General features: G+C 37.6%; 2 protein-coding genes across 7 annotated transcripts in view; one reads left to right on the top strand and one right to left on the bottom strand.

Annotated features, from left to right (window-relative positions):
• LOC132204857 (cell adhesion molecule Dscam2-like) overlaps nucleotides 1–23,223 on the bottom strand; it is a 104,432-nt gene that overhangs the window by 26,881 nt on the left and 54,328 nt on the right. For 4 of the 6 annotated variants that reach the window (XM_059633697.1, XM_059633698.1, XM_059633702.1 and 1 more), the window contains 20 exons: nucleotides 18,197–18,346; nucleotides 17,958–18,078; nucleotides 16,683–17,134; nucleotides 10,059–10,203; nucleotides 9,852–10,000; nucleotides 9,325–9,435; nucleotides 8,820–8,981; nucleotides 7,392–7,682; nucleotides 5,082–5,201; nucleotides 4,819–5,031; nucleotides 4,190–4,334; nucleotides 3,988–4,136; nucleotides 3,796–3,927; nucleotides 3,404–3,707; nucleotides 2,935–3,119; nucleotides 2,726–2,869; nucleotides 2,498–2,668; nucleotides 2,148–2,441; nucleotides 1,805–2,098; nucleotides 856–1,302 (listed from right to left, as the gene is read on the bottom strand). In XM_059633697.1, the coding sequence (XP_059489680.1) occupies nucleotides 856–1,302; nucleotides 1,805–2,098; nucleotides 2,148–2,441; nucleotides 2,498–2,668; nucleotides 2,726–2,869; nucleotides 2,935–3,119; nucleotides 3,404–3,707; nucleotides 3,796–3,927; nucleotides 3,988–4,136; nucleotides 4,190–4,334; nucleotides 4,819–5,031; nucleotides 5,082–5,201; nucleotides 7,392–7,682; nucleotides 8,820–8,981; nucleotides 9,325–9,435; nucleotides 9,852–10,000; nucleotides 10,059–10,203; nucleotides 16,683–17,134; nucleotides 17,958–18,078; nucleotides 18,197–18,346 (4,179 nt within the window). Of the gene's footprint in view, nucleotides 1–855; nucleotides 1,303–1,804; nucleotides 2,099–2,147; nucleotides 2,442–2,497; nucleotides 2,669–2,725; nucleotides 2,870–2,934; nucleotides 3,120–3,403; nucleotides 3,708–3,795; nucleotides 3,928–3,987; nucleotides 4,137–4,189; nucleotides 4,335–4,818; nucleotides 5,032–5,081; nucleotides 5,202–7,391; nucleotides 7,683–7,731; nucleotides 8,017–8,819; nucleotides 8,982–9,324; nucleotides 9,436–9,851; nucleotides 10,001–10,058; nucleotides 10,204–16,682; nucleotides 17,135–17,957; nucleotides 18,079–18,196; nucleotides 18,347–23,223 lie in introns of all 6 variants that reach the window. The other 2 variants (XM_059633701.1, XM_059633700.1) reach the window with 2 other exon arrangements.
• LOC132204859 (SID1 transmembrane family member 1-like) lies at nucleotides 10,905–16,415 on the top strand. Its single transcript, XM_059633704.1, has 14 exons — nucleotides 10,905–11,030; nucleotides 11,852–11,999; nucleotides 12,056–12,186; nucleotides 12,251–12,530; nucleotides 12,870–12,956; nucleotides 13,011–13,097; nucleotides 13,155–13,387; nucleotides 13,450–13,500; nucleotides 13,597–13,677; nucleotides 13,735–13,906; nucleotides 13,961–14,240; nucleotides 14,865–15,185; nucleotides 15,240–15,601; nucleotides 15,670–16,415. The coding sequence occupies exons 2-14, from the start codon at nucleotides 11,853–11,855 to the stop codon at nucleotides 15,733–15,735; spliced, it is 2,298 nt and encodes a 765-aa protein (XP_059489687.1). The 5' UTR covers nucleotides 10,905–11,030; nucleotide 11,852; the 3' UTR covers nucleotides 15,736–16,415.

The raw sequence follows: 23,223 nt of genomic DNA, 5'->3' as shown, positions 1-23,223 counted from the left end.
CATTCGACATCCAGGTTTACAAAAATAAATTTTTTACTTCAATTTTGATTTTTTTTTTCAGTTAAATTTGATGCGTGATTTCGTCGCTCAAATTGGAGACGGAAGGAAAATAATATTTTCTGCCTTCAAGGGAAACACAATGAAGATGAAACTAGGGGCAAAATTCGCCCCTAACGCGATTGGTTACAACATTCTAGCTTTTTTCCACTCAAATGTAATTTGGAGAGAGGTATAATTTTTTGTTATTACCGACATAAATATTTTTTAAATTCGGTTAAAGTACATGTTGGAGCTGCAGAGGTCAAAGTCGTACGCGGTCACTTTAAACTACACGATGCAATCTTTTGCTTCGGACGGAATTTTTTGGTTCGCGATCGAGGACTTGCAGTTTGTATTGAAGAGGTGCGAATTGGTACGTTCAATGCGATTGGGTGGAGTTTACATGGAGGAAATTACTTGGGACGATTGGGACAATGAACTGGGATGCGGAAGAGCGCCGGTTTTGAAAGTGATAAACGAAATTTTGAGGGGAGGAAGCCTGAGTGACTGCAAGTTCAAAAACTGCCCATTTGAGCGGTAGAAAAAATTGAGAAATATATATAAAAAAAACATTCCAGGTGAAAAAATGAAATTGTTAAATTTTTGATGTTATTAAATAAGAAATAAAATATTATTTTTTAAAGAAAACTGAATATTTTGGGTGTTAAAACCAATTTGATAAAATTTGTATAAGATAACGGGGGAACTTTTATCAGTTCTAAAAAATAATTTATATTCCATAATTATATTAGAGCAAATTCTAGCAAATTACACTCATTTCAATTTGAGGTGACAACATTCCATTTTTGTACTCACCAACTTGCCACTCGCCGGTGGCGCTTCCGACAGGAACAAACTCGACCACAAAGTAGACAATGGGGCAGCCGCCGTCAGGCCAACTCTCGAGCCTGAGGCCGATTTTGGTGGCGTTGAGCACCAGGAAGGCGTCGGCGGCTGAAAGGGGTGGGGGCAGCGGTTTGGAGCCGCGCGTCCGCTCCTTGAGGACGACGCTGGAGGGACTGCTGCCGAGCCGGTTGTATGCAACCAGATACACGTGGTACTGGGTGCCGCACCGCAGGCCGCTCAGGGTGAATGTGCTGTGGTGCCGGTCCACCCTCGTCTCAGTCCACTCACCCTGCTCAGGCTTGTAGTGCAAGACGAACCCTTTTACAGGTGAACCGCCGTCGTCGCCCAACTTCCACTGCAGTTGGATTGACGAGGAAGATGAGCCCGTCGAGTGCAACAATGGCGTCGCAGGTGGAACTGAAATTTGAAACAATATTAACTTAATTTTTTTTTCATATTTACACATAAAATTCAAAACTAGTTCATAATTCTCCATAAAACAAATTGTTTAATTTTTATTTTTAATTACAAATGTGCTTTTAAGAAAAATAATAATGCTGGGCATTTTTTAAAAAAAATTTGATACTTTTTTAGAATTTATATAACTGTGCAGCAATTGAATTATAGCCAGAGAGGCACATAAAACTGTCATTATTTAAATATTTTTAAACCATATTGTCATTTGCAATTTCAGGCTCATTTTTTTCAAATTTTAGTGTATTTGCAACAATTAGACCCCAACCAATTAAAAGACTGGGATCTGACTCTGAGGACTATTATTTTTCATGATTTTCTTGTAAAATTTCTTTATCAAAATGAGAAAAAATATTGCTCTACTTTCTCCTAAATTTATAAAAAATAGTATCAAGTCATAAAATTTACTGATTATTAAAGACAAATTAATGGTAAATGTCCAGACCTTGCACAGAAAGTTGGTAGGTGATCTGGTCCTTGCCATGCTCGTTGGTGACCACGCAGGTGTAGTCGCCTCCATCAGTCCTGAGAACACTGGCCATCAAAAGGGTGCCGTCGCTCAGGATCTGCAAAGGTGTGCTGCGTTGCTCAGAGGCCGAATGCTGCAGGTTCAAAGGTCGTCCGTTGGCCAACCACTGCCTCACCGGCTCAGGTTGGCCAACCGCCCTGCAGGGCAGGCGCACGTCCTTCCTGCTCGCCACCACTATGTGTCCTCCAAAGGACGCAATGGCAGCTGAAACTGGATAAGAAATTTTAATAAAAAAAATTCCATGGAGAATTTTCTTCACCTTTATTGGTAGGGGTGAAGGAGGAAACGGGGGTGCCAGGGCCCTCGCCCACCCTGGTGAGGGCAGCCACCCACACCTCATAGCGGTGCCTCTTCCTCAGGTCTCTGATTTCGTACTCAAAACTGCTTGAAGGGACGACCTTTGGCTCGACCTTCCTCCCCGTCGAATCCATCACCCTGACGTAAATATAGTATTTCTGGATTTCACCATTGGGTTGTTTTGGAGGGAGCCACGTGACCAGGGCTGTGTCCTGACTGGTGGCTAAAAGTCTCACATCAGCAGGTGGACCCGGAACTAAAATTTAGAAAATTTAATTTAAAACAAACATTATTAATTAATTTTTTTCGTACCATCTTCTTTGGTCCTGCAGTAAATTCTGGTGCTTCTCACCCCCTCTCCTACATGGGTGAAGGACAACACCTGGATGCTGTAGTTTGTGTATTTTAAGAGGCCGTGAAGAACTGTGGTCAATGACTTGGTCATTTTGCTCTGAGCGGAATTGTCTATTTGGTATAAATCAACTGAAATGATTGTTTTAAATTATCAAAAAATTTGCATTAGTGGTAAATTATTATTACAACTATCTTCGACGGCTTCGTAATAAAGTCGGTAGCCCTGGATGACGCCGTGGACCTTGTCATCCGGAGGAGGCTGCCAATTAACCTCAATGGACTCTGAAGTGCTTGCAGCACAGTGCAAATCACGCGGAGGAGCCTCAGGAACTGAACCAATCAATCATTATGAATATTATAGTAATTTTTTATAATTTTTCATTTAAAAAACTGACCATCTTCCAGAGTTTGAGCAACAACTTCAGTCGAAGTGGGGCCGGCGCCCTTCATATTGAACGCCTGCACCACAATGCAGTACTTTGTGAACTTCTTCAAGTTGTCCATTTTCAACTCGGCCTTTCCGTTCCCGGGCCAAGGCACGGTTGTGAAGTTGTACTGGTTTGTGCCGGCACGCTCATTACTGAAAGGTTTTGAAAAGTTTAGATTGCTTTCAAATTGATGCAAATTTTTAATAATTAAATCTTATATTCAATTAAACCATTCAAATATAATATAAAAAATCAACATCGAAAACATTTTGTGGAGACAGCTTTGGGGAAAAAATTTTGTTTCCAAAAAGCTTATGGTAGTTTTTTTATATTAAATTAAAACAAAAAAAGATACAAAATTAAATAATCATGTATTTCATAATCTTTAAAAAACTCTATTTTTAACATAAATAAATTTTGTAAGTTAAAAAAATACCTCATCATTTCTCTGTGTCCAACATAATATCCGAGCAGCTGTCCGTTCCAAGTGTCTACTGGCGGCGAGTTCCAGGACACGTGGAGCTGCGTGGAAGTGCGGGCTTCGACCATTAAGTCCTGCGGACTGTGACTCGGCTGCTCATCACTTGTGCGCACCTGCAGCTCGTCACTTGGCTCACCCACGCCAAGCTGGTTTTCGGCCGCCACCTGTATTGTGTAACTTGTGTCCGGCAGTAAATTGCTGACCGTAGTTGACGTCTGGCTGCCGTCCACCACCTGCTGACTCACTTGCGATCCCACCCCTGATTTAGAACAAAAGTTAGTTTTCAAAAAGATGTATGCAACTTGCTCTGCAATGGTGTTTGGCAGGTTGTATGCTTTGAAATTTACCATGTAATGCTCTGTAGCTGACGACGTATCTGGTGATGGGGCTGTTACCATCCTGTTCCTGGTTCCATTCAAAGGTCACCTTCCTAGATTCGTACTCTAATATTCGTAAATTCGTTGGTTTGGCAGGAGCGTCTGAAAATTAATTTTTAATTTATATTGTAATTTCTACTTATTTTTAATTTTTTTTTATACCTTGAACTAAAAGGTGGATGGCCATTTGGTCGTGGCCAAAGTCGTTGCTAGCAAAGCAGGTGTAAACCCCGCTGTCAGTCCGTTTCGTATCGTAAATCAAAAGCTCTGATATCAGTCCGTTTTCTTGAGTCAAAGTCGAGTTTTTTATACTGAAAATCAATTGGAGTTAGAGGAGTTGAGTAAAAATACTTAATTTCTGTACCTAATGGAGTGAATGTCCAAGTGTGAGTTCTCCTTCTGCCACTTGACCATGATAGGGTTGTCGCCCGAAGCTTTGCACTGCAGTTTGGCGGTGCTGCCGCGACGCACCAGCTCCTTCTTGGACCGAATCTTAAACTGGACCGGCGCTGCCAAATCACAAAAACATGAATAAAGAGGGTTTTAGTTTCACATAGTATGCGAAATTTATTTAATTTTAAATTACAAATTTTAAAAAGATTGGGTTTAAAAATGACATATTCTCTGAAAATGTGCAGCTTTTTTTTTAAATAAAAAGGCAAACTATTTTTATCTTTTGGCGGCCAAAGCAAAAAATGTTTATAATTCAGCTGTCTCAGTAAATTTAAATTGACACACAAAGTTATCACTGTAAAGTAAAGTATCTGTTTAAATCATATTTTCAAGAACAACTCAATTATAATTTGAAGAGTTCAATTAAATAATTTATAATGATTTTTGAGGGTGTTTTAAATATACGCATAAATTAGAATTAAGCCATAAATTGTTAGATTATTATCTTTTGGCAGTGCTTAAAAAAAATTAACGATTAAACGTAATAAAATTTTGATTTAAATTCATGAATAACTTGGTTAACTTTTTTATTATTCATACCATTGACTGTGAGGGTGATGACGGCGCTGAGGCCAATTCCGATTCCGTTGCTGGCCTCGCAAAGATAGCGACCCTCGTCCTCCTGCTTGACGCTTTCAATCAGCAGGGACCCGTTTATGAGCAGTTGCATCGAGCCCCCTTGCACAGGGTGGATGGGGCCGTGCGTCGACCCTTCCATCGGGCGGAGCTCCGAGTACTCGCCAGGTTTATACCCTAGTTTTTCCATTATTATTAATTTTCTTGATTTTGAAACATTAAAATACCGAGAGCTTTTTTCCAGGCAATGGTGGGTTTTGGAAAACCCTCAACCTGGCAGTTTAAGACGACGTTTTGGCCGAGCTTGGCGTCTTTGTTTTCCGGCTCGACAACCCAACTGGGCGGCACTGAAACCCAAAAGACGCTCAGAAATTGCTAATAATTAATTTTTTTATTATTATTCATGGAAAATTGAAAAATCATTTTCTTTTATTATACTTGTCTTCCGCTTTGAAGATTTGACTTTGAAAAGTATCAAGAAATTCAGCACAAGATCAAAGAACTTTATTATATTTTGAAAAATTAATTTGATTATTCGACAAAACTTTGAGGAAATGGATGGAATAGTGCAAAATATCGACGAGGCAGAGTGCTGCAGGCATCAGAAATTCAGAAAGTGGTGCATTTCAAAGAATATAATATATGGAAATTTGTGCATTTCATTGTTTTGTTTTCTGAGTTTGGAAGTAAAAATTCATCAAAATTAAGACGAGAGATTAAAAATGATCAAGTCTCACCGCGCGGCAGAGTGTGTGGTGTGAGCAGAGAGTGCAAAAGCGTGCCAAAAAGTCCATGCGCGGCGCTCGAGTGCATGCGAGAAATGTTACCTGGTTCGTTTGCTGTGTGCTCACTCTCGCGAGAGAGGGCATGGGCAGCTCACTGTCATACGCGCGTTCAAAGACAGAACGGCCAAAAAAATACTGGTTCGGTCTGATTTGATGAGATGTGTGTAAGTGTCCATTGTGAATGTATTTTCCTTTTTTTAATTCAACAAAAACCCAAAAAATTAATTTTAAAACTTTCAAATTTAATCAATTTCCAAAGAACTTTTATTATTATTGTTATTTTTTTAATATATTATCTGACAAATTGAAGCTTTTATCATTATTTCGGATGGGGCCGAAATGTACCAATTGCTCTGTTTTTCGTTTTACGAGTTGTCATTAGAGCAGCAAAACCAACAAAGGGTGTGTAATTGAAGCTATACAGGGGGTGATTGTACACACGTGTTGCTTTTGTGTGTGTGTAAATGCGTGTCAAGAGACAGTTTGGAAGAGAGTGAAAGAGAGAACAGAGTTAGTTACACAGAGAGAGAGAGAATTGCAAGCCAGCGTGCCATTTTGGGGGATTTTGTCCGTTTGTGTGTGTGTGAGTGTGAAAGTAGAGTTGGAGAGAGAGAGAATGTGTGTTGAGGGAAATTGGTTTTCGTCGCGTGATGGATGGGGGCTTTACACATAGAGACAGACGACACACATGTAGGCTGTGCGCTGGGATGGGCGATCGGCCGAAATCCGCCCCTGCCCATCATTAACCCTTTTGAAAGCGAGATTTCGCCACCACGTCGTATATGCACATAAAAAGTGGCAGTGTGAATGATCGTTAAATGGGCTTATTGAATGAGGAGATTGCATGAGCAAAAGAAAAATGCTATTCCTTCCATAATCATTTCAAAATTAAATTATATAATTATTTTTTAAATTATGTTTCTTTGTAAATGACTAATAAGGAATAATTTCTAATTTTCATAAAAATTTAACCTCGATAAAACGGGGAAAAATGTGGAAAATGTTATGGAATTCCTTCCAAATCTTTGAATCCTTAAATTATTTATTCATTTGGATATTTATGTCTACCAGTGGAAAGGTTAATTCTCAAAATACGCAACCCACGTCAAACAGAAATTGATTTTTTTAATTTATTCATAACTCTTTTATTAAAAAATTTCCGCTAAACAATGTTTTCATTCAGGTCAACTTTCAATTTTAAAACTTTTACATCCAAAAATTGGTTCAATATTTCTTGTCAGGGTGATCAAGATTGTTTAAAATTTGTTTTGCGGGCTCCATAATTCTTAAAAGCAGTCCAACTTGGGAAAAGAATGAACTGAATTTAAAATTTCTGTATAGAGCGAATGCATATATAATGAACAAATTAATGTTTCTCCTAATTGATATAAAAAGCGTCACAGTTCAATAGTGCTATTTAAAAAATCTCAAAAAAATTAATAAGAGCACATAATATTATTTATTGGCCAACTTTATGATGTGAATGTGTAAAAAATTAAGTAGAAATTTCTCTTTAGCAAAGGAGAAATAATTAGCAGAAAAAATAATCCTCATATTTTGATACTGAAAATGAATTAATCTGAATTAAATTTTAATTTCTTATACAATTAACTATTTTTCCTCGCTTAATCTTTGAATTTTTATTAGATTTGAAACTCTTTGTCAAAGTTTCAGGGCTGCGATTTCGGCCTCAAGGGTGGGAATCAGGGTGAACGAGTTTTCGGGGCTGCATTTTTGCAGATTTTACATTACCGGTGACCACCAGCTCGGCGGTGTAGGCGGTTTCCTTGGCTGGGTTGCGCGCGACACACGTATAATTGCCGCTATGCCTAGAGGTAACACTAGAAATGGCCAAAATGCTAGAGTACGAGTCGTCGGCAACGTCCGTGACTCGGACGTCAGAGGCATGCTCTACAATCGGCCTGCGGTCCTTGCTCCAGGAAATGCTCAGGGGCATGTCGCCGCGCTTCACGCTGCACGTCACCTTGACCCGCTCGCCCTGCGAGAGCTCGCCAAAGGTGAACGGCGTGATCGCGGGGGGCACTGCAAAGAGACAAGAAAACAAGGCACAAGGGTCAGTTGCGCAAAGTACCGTTGACGGAGAGCGCGGCCGAGTGCGCAGCCGCGGCCACCAGGTTGCGCGCCACGCATGTGTAGTTGCCGCTGTGGCGCGGCGCCAACGCGCCGATCGCCAGGCTGCTCGTGAACTCGTCCAGGTGGCGCACCACCAGCTCAGGGTCCGTCCCCAGCGGCCGACCGTCCTTCAGCCACGTCACCTCCAGCGGAGGGTCGCCCTTGGACACCATGCACTGCAGACCCACCCTTTCGCCCAGGTGCAGGTCCGATCGGAAGCTAAAAGGGTTTAGTTTGGGGGGGACTGAAATCAGACGCACACCATCAGGCCTCCGCCCGTCGCTCCTCGCCTCTTCTTGCAGACATTATTTCCAAAATCACACTTCAAAAACAAAAAAAACAAATTATAATAATAATTAAAATCCCAGAAGTAAATGAACATGTCCGATATGAGAACAAAGGTTTGTGATTGAAAAGATAATTAATAGTGCAACTGTAATCCTGTGTCTTTTATAGTTTCAAATTTTTGAAAGAAAACTCGATCTGGCTACATGTGTAGATTTGGAATCATCTAAAAAAATCTGATTCTTCAAAATTTCATCACTTTTTAAAATCTTCTCTTTAATTTTGGCTATGGGTATTTTTTATCTTCAAAGTTTTATCAAAACTCTTGCTAAGGATGGTGTTACAATGTTTAATTATTTCCCAATATTAAACGTTTTAATACAATAAACTAAAAAATAGAACAAAATAAAATAATAATAAAGTAATAATCTTTAATTTCGTCCTAATTGGATTTTTTAAGTCTCCCTAAGCAAGATTGACTGAGATTGAAACAATATGACTGAAAACTGGCATTTCAACTTGAAATAGTATCAAACATTAATAGAGAATGATAGGAACTTATTCAGGGTTCTCAAGTTTGCACTCAATTTTAAGACTCATTTAATTACATGAAACAGGATTGTTTTCAGTTCAACTTATTCAATATTTTTTGTTTGAGATGAGAGATTTTACCGAAGTCTTAATTACCCCTTACTGAAATTATAGCCCATAAATACAATCGATCAGATTAATTAATTTGGTTTCAGTTCACTTGAAACTCACCCATGACATTGATGTGGGCCATGCCCGAGGCCGTGTTGCCCTGTTTGTTGGACGCGCTGCAGGTGTACGAGCCGCCGTCCTGGTTGGCCTGCAGCTTTTCGATCACCAAAGTGCCGTTTTTGAAAACCAAGTGTCGTCGGTTGATCGGCAAGAGTCGGTCGCCTGTGTTTTTATAAAAACGAAAGTCACAAAGGGCTACTCATTTAGCTTTTCTCTTTTCGGGTGCGTATATCAAAAATTTGCATATGGAATTAGGTTTACTCAGCAGATCAAAAAGAATACGCGCCGAGGTTCCACCTTTGATGTGTTGATTAGCGCTGACGGCCTAATAAACAGCCGAGCATTTTGCATGTATGAATGAATTTTTAGTGCGAGAGCGAAAAACCTTCTGCACAAAAGAGGAAAAGGCAAAAAAAATTCAAGCTTGGCGAAAAAAAAACTATTTCTGCGCCTTTCATCTCATTTTACCGGGGAGATTTGTTTATTTTTATGTTTAAAAAATTACCTCGGTACCACTTGATGCTGTCGATAGGGTAGCCAGCAACTGGACACGCTACGTAAAGAGTTTCCCCGGCAACGGCAGAGATTTCAGGCATCGATCGTACATGAGGGAGACCTATTAAAAAATTTTCAGTCAGGTTGGAAATATAAAAACATTAATGTATTTTTGAACTACGAGTTCCATTTTCCATAAAACAATGCATATTATTTTAATTTTGTGGAAAAATAGAATAAAAAATGGTTAACAAAATCCAAAGACGTATATTAAATTGAGAGCCAATTAGATTGTTTGTAATTAATCTTCTTTTCATGTTCCTATTTCACTTAAATCACAGCGAGGTTTTTAAAACTTCTAAGAAACGCACAAACAAAATATACTTTTAAAAAGTGCAAAGAAAACAATATTAGTAAAAATATGTGATTTGTTTCATTTAACAAAAATTTTTGTTCATTACAAAGACCTTTAAGAAAATTTAAATTTGAAGAATTTTGTCAAAACTACACAATTTAATTTTTTAATTTGATTCTGACCGTAAACGTTTAGCTGGGCCCTGTGCCTGGCGTCGCCAACCCTGTTGGTGGCGATGCACTCGTAGGTGCCGCCGTCCTCCACATTGACGGCGCTGATGTTGACGTGGCTGATGACGTCGCCGTGCGGCGCGTACTGCCCGATCAGGAATCTGCAATCAAGCGGGCCAATTGGGGTCGGGTGCGGAAAACGGCGAGCGGAAAATTTACCTCTCGTTCTGGGGCAGGGGGAAGCCGTCGAGGGTCCACTTGATGCTCGGCGTCGGGTTTCCGGCGGCGATGCATTTCAGCGACACCGACGGCCCCGGCTGGATCGTCTGCTGGATGAACTTGTACATGAGCTGCGGAGGCGTGTCTGCAATCACACCAGCCAATTTCGCAATCATTAGTCCAAAGTGCAATTAACGGGGGGTGTCCCAATCTAAATGGACCTCCCCCATTGAAAGGAGCAAAATAATAAGTTGAAAAAATAAAAATTATATTATAATAAAAATAATAATAATATTCCCCACCAACCCAATAAGCCTAATAAGCTCACGGGTGCCATAAGGCAAAATTTTAATAATAATTTCACTCTATTTATTAACACAAAATATTGAAAAATAAAGTACATGTAAGCAAAATGTTATTAAAAGTTGCAAATTTTTGCATTTAAAATTTTTTCCCTTTTAAAAACGAAACTGCCGGAACTACTTATTTGACTGCGATTACTAAAATAAAAAATGGTTGATATTGCAGTTTTGGTGATACGTTTCGCAAAATTAATGATTTTTCTTTTTGTTCTGCTAGAAATAATAAAAATGCAATAGACTTTTTCATCTTGAATCGACTATGGAAAAAACTTAAGTGTCTTCCTTAGACTTTATTGCCCAGTTTGAAACGCAATTACAAAAGAAATGATATTTAAATATAATAATAATTTATTTTAGAGATTTTCTATTAAACAATTTTGAAAGTACCGCAAATTCTCAAGCAAATGAAATTGTGCAAAATTGAGTACACGCAGTCGCAAAGTTGAATCAATTGCTAAATTGTAGATGTCAGCTGCGAGCGTGAATTGTAACGAGCAAGTGTTCGTTAAAAGGAGAGGGAGATAAAAAGTCTTGGTACACGCCGCGCATAAAAAGCATGTGCGCGAGTTAAAAAGACACAAGTGTTCGGAGGACTACAGAGATAAACCAAGCAAGTATTATTCTCTTTATCCGAAACTTTTCACCAAGTAATTATTATTTTCTTTATGAAAAGTAAAAGATTGCATGTTTCAAATAAAGATTACTTTTTATTTTAATTATTATTTTTATAATTTTGGGAAACTTTTAATAAAAATTAGTACAAATGTGCAACGGCAGGAAATTAGTTTTTTAATGTATTATTCTTTTTGCAAAACTTTTTGCGATAATTTTTTTAAATTATGCTACAATTTCTTATGTTTTCTCCTGCAATATATTTGGGCAAATAAACAGTAACACTGATATACTTTTAAATACATTATTTTCATTTTTATTGCTAAATTTTTAACACATTTGTACACGCGTTTTGTGTTATCTCTTGGCCACTACCGGTCTTTAAATTGCATCTGCGGCTCCAGACAACACAAACCGCTCACCAAGTCGGTCACGTGACCGCCGCTGACTAATATTTTTGCACACTTTCCTTGTTCGATAGGAGAGCAAAAACGATCAGCACTTAGACTTTCTTAAAAGATTAAAATTTGAAGTGTTTGCAGTGTTTAAATTCACCGGTAAAATTATATATTTGATAAATTATTAATACAGAAATTTTTTATCGACATGAGTAATCGGTTCAAAATTTATCCTCCGTACACACGATATTACTTATTTTAAACAAATAAAAGTTTAAGTAGGAAATATAAATAAATCAAGTTTAAAATTTTAATGAAATAATTATGAAATGTACTCTAGTAATATTTTACAACATTCATTATTTTAATCATATCAATCTACATTTTTAATCCTCATTAAATAGTTTTCACTTAATTCTAGAATGAGATTCCTGCACTATTTGGGCCTTCTGTGCCTTACCCTGGTGGGATTCACTTTTTGCGACACCATCAATGGTCAAATAGGACAGGTCTACATTGAATATATCAACGCCAAGAATTCCTTCACGCTGCTCTTTTCAAAAGATGATGTAAAATTTTAACAATTGATCTAAATTTTCTTTTCTAACAAGCAAAAAATTTCAAGTTGAGTTCTGAGCATCCAGCCCGAGTGCACGTCAGAAAGGGCGACGCTTCGTACGGCGACGAGCCTGTTTTTGTGGTGCTTCGACAGGAGAGGGATGTCATTTCGTGGGAACTTCCCTATCAGGCGGAAAAGTATCAAAATTTTTCGCTTCTTTTATTTAAAATAATATTTGACGTTGATTTCAAATTTCAACAGTGGACAGTTGTATAGTTTCGCGTCTCACACGACGTGTCCGTACGCCAACGAATCTCTGGAGGTGATCGTGTCAACGTCCGACGAGTGGCCAGTCCGCGTTGAAGTTTACGTCAGCCTGCAGACGTCGTACAAGATTTCGCTCAACACCTCCATCCAAACACACGCGGAACCCACGTCACCGCGCTACTTCCGTTTCGATTTTCCCGAAAATGTGACCAGCGTCCTTCTTGAGGTCATAAGTCCCAATGACTCCTGCACCACCTTGAGCCTTTTCAAATCGGTAAATTCAACATATTTAAAATTTCAATGGAAGTTTTGTATTTGTTGAAGCTCATTTGGGGTAATAACCAAATTTCATTTGCAAAAATTACAATTTTCCTACTTATAATCATGAGATATCACCGCAAACATCCCCTTCCGGCCACAATGTAGCTTATCATCTTATGTCATAGTTAAATTCAACGCCTCTGATGTCATAAAATGTGTGCAATACATTATTTTGTCTATAAATATTTCTTTTTCTTAAATAAACTGTTTTTCTATAAATTTTTAAAATCCATCAAGCTTCACACGGTTTTTTTTTAATTAAAATTAATATTTTAAACTTGTTGACTTCCAGTGCTCCATTCACCAACTGGTGGAATTTTCGACGCACAGAGACAACTACCGTCAAACAATCACTAAGAAAGGGGGAATGATGATCAATGTACAACTTTCTCTTTTATGAAAAGTTATATCAATGTAAAAATCACTTTTACAGCAAAAGATGTTTCCCAAGGGACATTTCTATGTTGGATTTGTCGTGCTCTCTGACGACCAAAAATGCTTGGATGGTTTTATTTCGCAGGTGAGAATATGCGAGCATTTTTTAACTAGCTCAATAATTTAATTTCGATGATTGCAGCCTTCAGTCAACGCTTCAATTATCGATGAACCAGTGCGCATGAAAAATCTGACGCTGACCATCACAGACATTTCTGAAGTCAGCATTGTTCTCCTGTTAGCGGAAACAATGGGCTTTTTGCTGCTGATGACGGTATTTCTAGTTTTCGTCTGGATGTCGCTCAAATGCTGGATTGCATTTCGGAAAAGACGCATTAACCAGGGTGACCCTTTTCAACGGTTGGCAGAAATAAGGTGCATGAACTTTTTCACACTTCAACTATTGGAAAATGATCTTTGATTTCTTTTTGTTGTAGGAGACGTTCTGATGATTTAGTAGCACTTTTAAGTGGGTTGGGTGAAGATCTGTAAGAATTTTTTCACTTTATATGCAAACTTAATGAGCCTCTAACAGTTAATTTAATTACATCTAAATTTTTTAATGCCGAGTTTTCTTTTTGCAGTACCGAGTCGTCTGATCAAATTTATGAATGCAGTGAGATAAGAAAATTAAAGGCAATGGAGAACCTGAAGAAACAAATTAGGTAAGTATTTCTTCTCCAATTTTTGAAAAATTTGTTAATCAAATGAAAAAATAAAAGAGCGGGGGATACGATTTATCTTTCTCACGTGATTTGGCACACCTTGGAAGACTGGAAGTATTCGCAAAGCCTCTACCCGTGGATATTGGCGGCCATCATCATTTACAACTGCATTCCGGTCATTTACATGGTCATCGTGTACCAATCGAACATTCACAAAACTGGAGACTTGGTATAGAAGATATTTGCAAAAATGCAAGATTTATGTTGTCAATGAATTTCACAGGACTGGTGTTACTACAACTTTTTCTGCTCGCATCCGCTCATGTTCCTCTCGGACTTCAACCACGTCGCCTCTAACATCGGCTACGGATATCTAGGACTTTTTTTCAACCTTTTAGTTAAGAGACGAGAGAAGGCAGCAATCAACGAGCCCTTAATTAACCACTTCAAAGGCATCCCGCCACTATTCAACCTTTACTACTCCATGGGCTGGGCACTGTTCGCAGAGTGCGTCTGCAGCTCCTGCTACCACGTCTGTCCCAACAAATTCAACTTCCAAATAGGTAAACCGAAAAAGTCTTAAAGATCCTCTCCGGTCAAGTGTATTGCTCTCTATTCTGAAAGATTGCTAAATTTTGAGTTTATCTTGTAAAAACCCTATTTAAAAATTCCAAACCGTTGCGTCTCAATCAAAAGAAAACCTAAATACGAGTGATTCGCGCGGAAAACGTGTGAGAATTGAGTAGCCAATCAGATCCATCAGTTTGTTCAAAAAACTACAAAATTTGGCCACATTGGCGCTGCGATCGCTGATTTTGTCACGTTTTCTGCATCGCCGTGGGGCATTAGTGGCAAAATCAGCGATCGCAGCGCCAATGTGACCATATTCTGTAGTTTTTGGAACAAACTGATTGATCTGATTGGCTACTCAATTCTCACACGTTTTTCGCGCGAATCTCTGGTATTTAGGTTTTCTTTTGATTGAGAAGCAACGGTTTGGAATTTTAAAATAGTGATTTCACCAGATATACTCGAAATTTAGCAATCTTTCAGAATAAAGAGCAATACACTTTACCGTAGAGGATCTTTAAGAATGTTGTTTGAAAATAAACTGTTAAAGAAAAGGCGGGAAAACGCCATGAGAACACAAATTTTGCTTAATTTTGAAGCTCATTTGATCTTTGCAGACACGTGCTTCATGTATGTGATCGCGGTGATGTGTGGGATCAAATTGTACCAGAACCGACACCCCAGCGGAGCCATGCGTGCCAAGAACGCCTTTTTCTTCCTGGCCGTGCTGAGCGTCATCAGTTGGCTTGGCGAGTTGCTGGACAACTACTTGGCTACGTGGATTGTTTTCAGTGCCGTCTATATGACCATCAGCTTTTTTTGCTGCATCCACGTGTACTACTGCGGTTGCTGGCGATTCCGGTTGCCATCGAGGACGCTTTTCCACGAAGTCAGAGCCGATGCGTTCCGCAAAGACAGATTCATCTACACCTCCTTGAGTAAGAATCAAATTTTAACAAAATATTAATGTAAAACACAACAAAATTTTTCAGTCTTCCTTTTGAACTTGACGCTCTGCATTTCTGGTCTTGCACTTCGGCCTAAAGATATCGCATTCTGCCTTCTGATCGTCCTGGTGGCCAACTTGGCCTTGTGTACTGCCATCTACTTGGTGATGAAGTGCGTCGTCGACGGTTCGCTTTGGTTCTGTCGTCCCAAGCCGGTGATTCTGCTTGTGGCCAGCGTCATTTGTTGGACGCTGGCGATGATTTGCTTCGGAGAAACGAGCACCACGTGGGAAGAACCGGCGGCTGTTTCCCGCACTTTCAACCAGAAGTGCGTGTTGCTCGAATTCTTCGACTACCACGACCTCTGGCACCTGCTTTCCTCTTGCGGCCTCTTCTTTTACTTTTGGGTCTGTACATCTATATCCATTATTTTATCAATCAAACTAATTGTAAGTGCTGTTCATTAAAATTTCAGTTGCTCCTGATCATAGACGACGACATCAAGGATATGTGCAGATCTCAAATCAAAGTTATTCTTTAATTATTTCTTCTTTGGAGGTGCTGCCGTTTCTAAACATTTAGTATTTTTTTCTTTTCTACGTTGTAACTTAATTTTTGAAGAATTAACATTAATAACGAAAAAACATGAAAATATTATATTTCTAAATTATCGGAAAAAAAATTCCAAATAATTACAGTTTTAAGAGCAAAGAAATCAAACATGCAATTACATACATAGACAGAACTTGATAGAAGTATTGTAGATTGTAGCCTTTAGAATAAGGAAAAAACATATGATTTATATTTTCTTTGCATTTAACTAGTTTACAAAATAATTTTTAAGTGTGGCGTAAATTCCAGCTTAGAAGCGCCAAGGTTGTTTCAATGTAATTTCTACAATAAAAATATCTTTAAATCTAAAAAATTTAGAAACAAATATTATTTGTTGCTAAAATTTCAAATTATTGGCATGCTGAGTTAGCACCAGCAAATCCCAAAAGCATGACTGTAAATATCCCCCAATTATTTTTTTGAAATTAACAGAGAAAATTTATCTGGCATTGCAAATTATTTATAAAAAAAAATATATATAAATAAAATTATGAACATTTATTGTGTAGATGCTATTAAAAAAAGTGTAAAATTGAGGTATAATTACTAAACGTAAGTTGCAAATCAAATTTTATATAATATTCCCCATGGAAAATCAAATTAATAAACACAATTGTAACTAAATTAAAAGCCATAAAATTTTCAATTTTCAGTCAGTGAATGATATTGTTTTTTTCGTTTTTTTTTTCAACTAAAAAATTCAAAACAAGTTTTATTAGGGAAATGAAGTGGTCGTTGCAAAAAATTTATTTTAAATAAAAACAATTTTTTACAAGGAGGAAAAGCCCTACTTCTTCATTTCCATGATCATCTCCTTGATTGTCAACTTCTTCAAACAAGTTTTATTAGGGAAATATTAAAACGTTTTTAACTTACCTCCGAGACGAAGCTCTGCGGTGGACTGGGCCATGTCATGGTCATTCTTGACGAAGCACTGGTACATGCCCTGGTCCTCGCGCTGCACGTTGAGCACCTGCAGGCGCTCTCTGCCGACAAACCTGACGCGGTGGCCGTCCCTGAGCACGTTTCCGTCCTTGGCCCAGGCTACCGTCTTGACCGGATGACCCATTGTGGCGCACACAAACTCGGCGCTGCGGCCCAGGTCGACGGTGGCGTGCGAGGGGGTCACGTGGGCCCCCAGGGGCGCCGTCACCAGCAGGCCAAACTCGACGCGCTCGGAGCCACCGGTGTTGTTGGCCACGCAGATGTAGCGCCCTGAGTCGGCGGCGCGCGCCCTGTGCAGCACCAGCAGCCCGTTGATGCGGTACCGGTGCTCCGTGTCGTGCAAAGGCTGCATCTGGCCCGTCGTGTCGCTCAACATGAACCACCTGAACAGTAACAGAACAAAAATTACAAACGAAAATAAATTTTGATCGGTTAAAATTAATTGTGACATTTTTCCAATTATTCGCAATTACTTGAATTCAAAAGTCAATTTTTAGCGCCCAAATTTTAAATTTATTAAAAATTTTATAAAGAATAGATTCTCTTCATATTTAGAACATGTTGCTAGTAAAAATTATAATCTTATAATATATTTTACACCTTACGGGCCTTTCGTGATAAATCGCAATGAGTTTTTACTTTTTGCTCTAATGCTGTTGAAAATTGTTAAAAATGCAATTTTTTTTAACAAACGAAGTGTCTACATTTTTAATAAAAAACAAAAAATCTTTGGAACATACAAAAACTACTAATTTGCATTATTTATTAAAGATTATATTTTGGCGAGTGAATTGTTTGCCCAAGTGAAGTAAATCTCAAACTCGTTAATTTCCCTGTCAATTTGTTGACAAAACTATCAAATATTTTATTTTTTGCACTGGAAATGTGTGTAAAAATTCCTCAAAGCATCCACAAAACATTAATCTTTAACCCTTGTAGGACCAAAAAATATTAATTTTATTAAAAGAGGGATAAAAAAATAAATGTTTAGCAACTAACTTTTTGCGTATTGAAGAGTGAATTAAATTTTTTAATACACTAATAATAAAGTTATTAAATAATTTAGAGCTTTTACAAAAATTCCTGTGTTTGGGGGTTTGATGATTGCATGAAATTAGATTCTCGTTCGAGATAGAGACTTGGTGGTGCGGAAAAGGGATTAGGGGGATTGAGAGAGCCTGCAGCGGTGGAAACCTCGGCACGTACCTGTACTCGGGCTGGGGATTGCTGTCCACTATGCAGGGCAGAATTACCAGTTCGTCCCTCTTCACCTCCAAATTCACGTTGCGTTCGAACGCCCGCGGCGGCACCACCCCTCTAGGCGTTTCTGTCAGCAAAAAAATTATTGATATTTCCGAAAAGAGAGGAAAAAATATGGAGATAAAAATTTTTGAAACAAGTTCAGTTTATTTCATTCTTGAAACGAGCGATAAATATCAACAGACCTGTGACGGTGATTTTGCCAGGTATGGTGCTGACGAGAGTTTCGTCGGAAAGGCGGTGCGTGGCGCGGCAATGGTAGTTCGAGTAGACGTCGGACGAGTCCACGTTTAGCACCAGCAACTCGCCGGACGGCAGCATGTGGAATTTCCCATCTGAAACACAAATTTAAAATGATTACTTAAGATTCAATGGTTATTTTTCGTAATGGACAAATTCCCTTCTAAATTTTACGTGCCGGTGACAAATGAACGTTTTAGCGCAGTGGTAATTAATTCTGCAGCCGGTGCGAGATTGGAGTCAAATGAGGAGCGAGTTAATGGCCCAAGAGATAATTAAGGGAAATAAATCATTTCGGGCGCCGACTACTTTTGCTCTTTTTCTGCTCCCGAGCTAATAAAATGAAACTTTCTCAACAGAGCTCTGTCCTTTGAAAACTCTGAAGTTGTTAGAAAATATTTATTTCAAGTCATTAACAAGACTTATTTGTTTATATTTAGGGAAATTGAAATATATTTATAATAAAATTAAACAGATCCTTCCAAGATTTTGAAAATAAAAAAAAATTCGGCGAGAGAAAAATTTTGAAATTCAAATTTGCTGCCATTTTATAAAAATTTTCTGCAGTTAAAATATTTACAGTGAAATAATGCATAATATCTATAATATCAGAATAATATGAAATCGAATTTTTCCAATTTTATTATAATTTCAAAGTCCTTTGTATCCCAAAAACTGATAAATCCTGTAAGAAACATACTAAATTTGCAAGACTTTGTTTAAATTAAATGATTCCAACGATATGTAACAAAGATAATAAAATTGTAAAAGGTAAATATTTTGGATCATCACTTCTATTTCTAGCAGAATCTGAAACGCGAAATTTCAGTAGCGACCCCTTTAATTCTCCAGAAACCGATAGTGAGCATTTTAAAAGGGGACGCACACGTCACGGCTTATCAAATAATTTGCATGCAAACGACCGTCGGCGGTGGGAGGCAATAAATCACCACCACTAATCTGAGACGGCCATGCCCTATCTGTCCCGCAGCAGCCCCTCTTATTATTTTCAATATATTTTTTTTTCAATACGGCCACAATAAATCCACAAACCGCACAAAAGCAATTACGAGCCGCGCATTAATTTTTGCTGAGCAACTCAATAATCGAGCTCGTGACTAATTAAAATTGTTTAATGCAAATTGCTGCGGTTTTGGCCTTTTTGGCGGCCCAACCCTTGAATCTTTCAGCACAAAAGTTTTAACCGACCAGGAAAAGCGAAAAGCAGGGCGAATCTCAAGAAGATAAATATTTAATCTTGCATTAACGGGAACTTCATCAAATATTCCTAACTAAGTAACATTTGATTGAATGCAGTTGAAATGTGTAAAAGTTAAAAGTATTTGCCAAAAAGTAATAAAAAAAAATTATTTACGACACAAGTTTTAGATTTTTCAGACGTAATTTTTAAGATTTTATTATTATTTACTCATTTTATTTTAAATAGACTTTTTAGTACATTTCTCACTCTTATCTGAATCAATTTAATGAAGAAAAAAAAATGGGAAATTTCATATGACTTTTAGTGAATAAAATTTAAAACAATATTATCCGTGTAAGATATTAGTTATTTTCAATTTTTTTTAATTGAATTTTTCTTCATATAACATAAAATAAACACAAAATACAAATATATAAAATAATTCCTTCTCAAGAAGTCTTCGATCCTTAAATCCTCTTGACGCTTAAAATATAAATAATATAAAATCCAATCCACATGAACTGGAGGAATGTTTTAAAGGTTCTTTAATTTTTTTGTCATTTAATAAATTCAAAATATAAATAAGGAAAATATTCAAAGAAACGTCTTGACTAAAAAATGCTAATCAAAAATTAAACAACAGTTTTATTGGATCGAGGTGCATTTTCCCATTTGTGGAGGCAAATGTGTTTTCCAAGATGGAGATATGGGAATGGCCGCACTTAGGCGATTTCCCCTTTGCAAAAACGCAGACAGGAAATTTTATCCGCACATGCGAAATTCGCGGCGGGAAAAAATGTCGGCGTCTCCTCTCATCGTTTATTTCAGGGCGATGGCAATCTGGAGAAGTGCGCTGTCATGATTGGAAAAATAATAATATCCGTTTTTGCGTGGCGGGCGAGAACCATTTCCATTTGAGGCAGCGCGCGCGGGTCATTTATCGCCGCGGCAAGACCGGGATGAGAAGGAGAAAGGAAAGGTGCGAGGGCGAGACACGATGCATTGACTCGCTTTTTCACCAGAGATGGAAATCGCGCGAGAGTGAAAAGAAGAAAGCTTTTGGTTATTAATCTTTTAAAAGTTGATTTATTGCGGGTCGAGCCGAGTGTGAAAGGAATCGGCGGCACGAGAGATGGAAGTTGAGACGAAAAGGGTCGACCCCGCGTCAATCACTCCAGATATTGTGTCAAGTGTGAAAAGGAAATATGTGTGTGTGCTTCTCTAGGAATTTTCAATCGCTGAACGAAAAATCCAGGCTATTTTTAAGATCATGAATTGCATCAATTTTTGAGGATATTGGTCTCTTTATATTCAAAATTATGGATTTTCTATGAAAAATTGTTGTATTTTTTAATGGAAATTTTGTGCAAAACCAAAAAGGAGCTAAATTATTTTTATTTATCTCTGATTCATGCAGATATGCATTTTTATAACATTTCAAGCGATGCAGAAAAGTAAATCTAGAATAAAATACATCAAGAAATATATCATTTGCAACTAAAATAAACAAGACTAGTAAGTAAAAGAAAAATTCAAAATTTGTCAATTAAAATCAATAAAGTAAAACTGATAAAACGTGTTGATTCGGAAGTTAATATTAGGTAAATTTATCTTTATCTTGCAATTGAGAGTCTCTGAAAAGTTTTTAAAGAAATAATTCCATAAATTTTAAAACAATTTTGTAGAATTCTTCTATTAATTGTTAATGAAAATTTTGATGTGAAGATTAAAAAGATGAGTTTCAATAAAAAAATATTTTAATGCGAAATTGATCTTCTGCCAAAATTATAAATTTAATTATAATATCTGAGCAAATTAAAAATGTCAAATGTTATGAAAATTGCCATAAATTATCAATTGATCTGTAATTTTTCTTTTTAATTTTCTCTTGTATTTTAAAGTTTTAGGAAATGCTCGTGCGTAGTTTGCATGAAAATTTAACAAACTTGCTGGAGTCTTGTAAGCGTTGAATTTGCTGTTTTGCACGTTCCCCCTCCGTGTTAGGTGCGTCTCGCGGGTGGCGTTTTGAGCCGAATATGAAAATCAATGCAAAGTTTGCCGGAATCAGCGGCCCAGTGCAGCCATTTCCACCTCTGAGAGAAGAATCGCAAAAGTTGCTCTAATGAAGACTTTTCCGCTAAATAATTCATCACTTCCCGCCCTTGCAGAAGAACAAAAAAAAAACAAGCGACCGTTTCAAGAGTGGAATTTTCGCCCCTAAAATGTAACGGCAGGGACTTCCGGACTCTAACCTTGGGGTTAAACACCGTGAAATGTGGCTGGTGCGCTACTGCGAATTTCTCGCAGCCCAAAGCAAGAAGAGAGAGTTTCTGTTGGTGGTAAACAAGGCTGCTGCAAGCCGCATGCGGATATTAATTTAGCCAAAGCCGCTTAATTAATTTGTAATCACTTTCGCAAGCCTGCCGCTCCACTTCGAAGAGCCGCGGCGTTTGTTTGCGCGCGAAAGTCTTTTAATTAAAAAGTCGAGTTTCGCGGATTCTCAGATTCAAACCAATTGCTTTTAAGTGCTGTTAATTATTAATAATTACTTAAATTAACAGGAAGTTCATTTAATTAGGAACACATGTTTCAAAACAATAAGAACAACTTCAAATTTTAATTACAATTTCAAGAGCGAAAAATATGTTCAATTTCCTTTGGATTAATATTTAATTTTTAATTCTGGAATGAATAACATAATCAAATTTGTTATTGAATGTTCGGACATATTTTATTTCTTTATAAAGCAGTTTAAATAAAAAAACGTATCTATATTTTTTCAAATTTTAAATTTTGCCGCTCAAAAATCTTTCGATTTTTCTGAAAGCTTTAAAACTTTCCTTCCGATTGTTAGGTTTCCCTGATAAATTACATAAAATCCTTTTAAGCGTATTTCTCGTCTCCAAAACGGAACTTCCGGTCACAAATCCGTTTCACTCTTTCCTTTTCTTGTTGCATTTCGCTCGTCCTACTGCAGAGCAGGAAAAGGAACCACTCTGGCAATCAAAAATTCATAGATGTCCCTTACGGCGGGGCGCAATTTCATCTGCGCCCGTGAATAATTCAGTTTGTCATACACCTCTGCAAAAAGTTGTCTCTGTGTTTCGCTAAGTGCCAGGACGCGGCGGCCATTTCTCTCATTTCTTCCGGCCCCGGCAAGGGACGCAGCTGGCGAAGCTAAACCGACACGGCTGCGAGTAATTGCAAGTTATGTCACTAATTCGGACACGCTGAGAGCAGTGATTTTGCCCTGTTATTGCCGCACCAGCTTGCACCGGACGGCTTCGAATTGTGTAAATGTACATTGTTTACTTTTACGAGCAGCAGTAATTTGATCATCAGAAGGAATGCATACTAATTTCAAACAAATAAATAGATTACGCAGTAGGATATCTTTTGAAAAGACGATTCTAACGATATGTTACAAAGGTAAAAAATTGGGGCAGTGGATAATGTTGAAAAATTAATTTGCCGCCAATTTCTTAAAAGATTGCGACATAAATATATGAAAAAAAAAGATTACTTATTAAGCCAAATGTTGATATCTAGGCTATATTGATGCAGGATTGAAATAGTTTATAATAATATAATTATTTAAATGAAATAATAAACTAATTTTCCAAATTTTTAGTTACAAATAATGAAGTTTACTTTAAACCAGAATTGACTTGAACATTTCAATTCAATTTCAACGGTATATTTTAAAAATTAATTACATCAACACTTTTGATCTACAAAATAAAAAACAATTATAAACCAGCCACTAATTTT

This window comes from Neocloeon triangulifer, unplaced genomic scaffold (genome assembly GCF_031216515.1).
Source record: "Neocloeon triangulifer isolate White Clay Creek 2 clone unplaced genomic scaffold, ASM3121651v1 ptg000022l, whole genome shotgun sequence".
In the NCBI taxonomy this organism is placed as follows: Eukaryota; Metazoa; Arthropoda; class Insecta; order Ephemeroptera; family Baetidae; genus Neocloeon; species Neocloeon triangulifer.
Note: the sequence above shows the minus strand (reverse complement) of the source record. Positions and strands in the feature narration are given on the sequence as shown.

Excerpts from the sequence above, each read along its gene's own strand:
- LOC132204859 (XM_059633704.1), top strand. The coding sequence starts at position 11,853 with ATGAGATTCCTGCACTATTTGGGCCTTCTGTGCCTTACCCTGGTGGGA. Across the intron at positions 12,187-12,250 it reads CTTCCCTATCAGGCGGAAAA|TGGACAGTTGTATAGTTTCG; the intron begins GTATCAAAATTT and ends AAATTTCAACAG. Across the intron at positions 15,602-15,669 it reads GCCTCTTCTTTTACTTTTGG|TTGCTCCTGATCATAGACGA; the intron begins GTCTGTACATCT and ends TTAAAATTTCAG.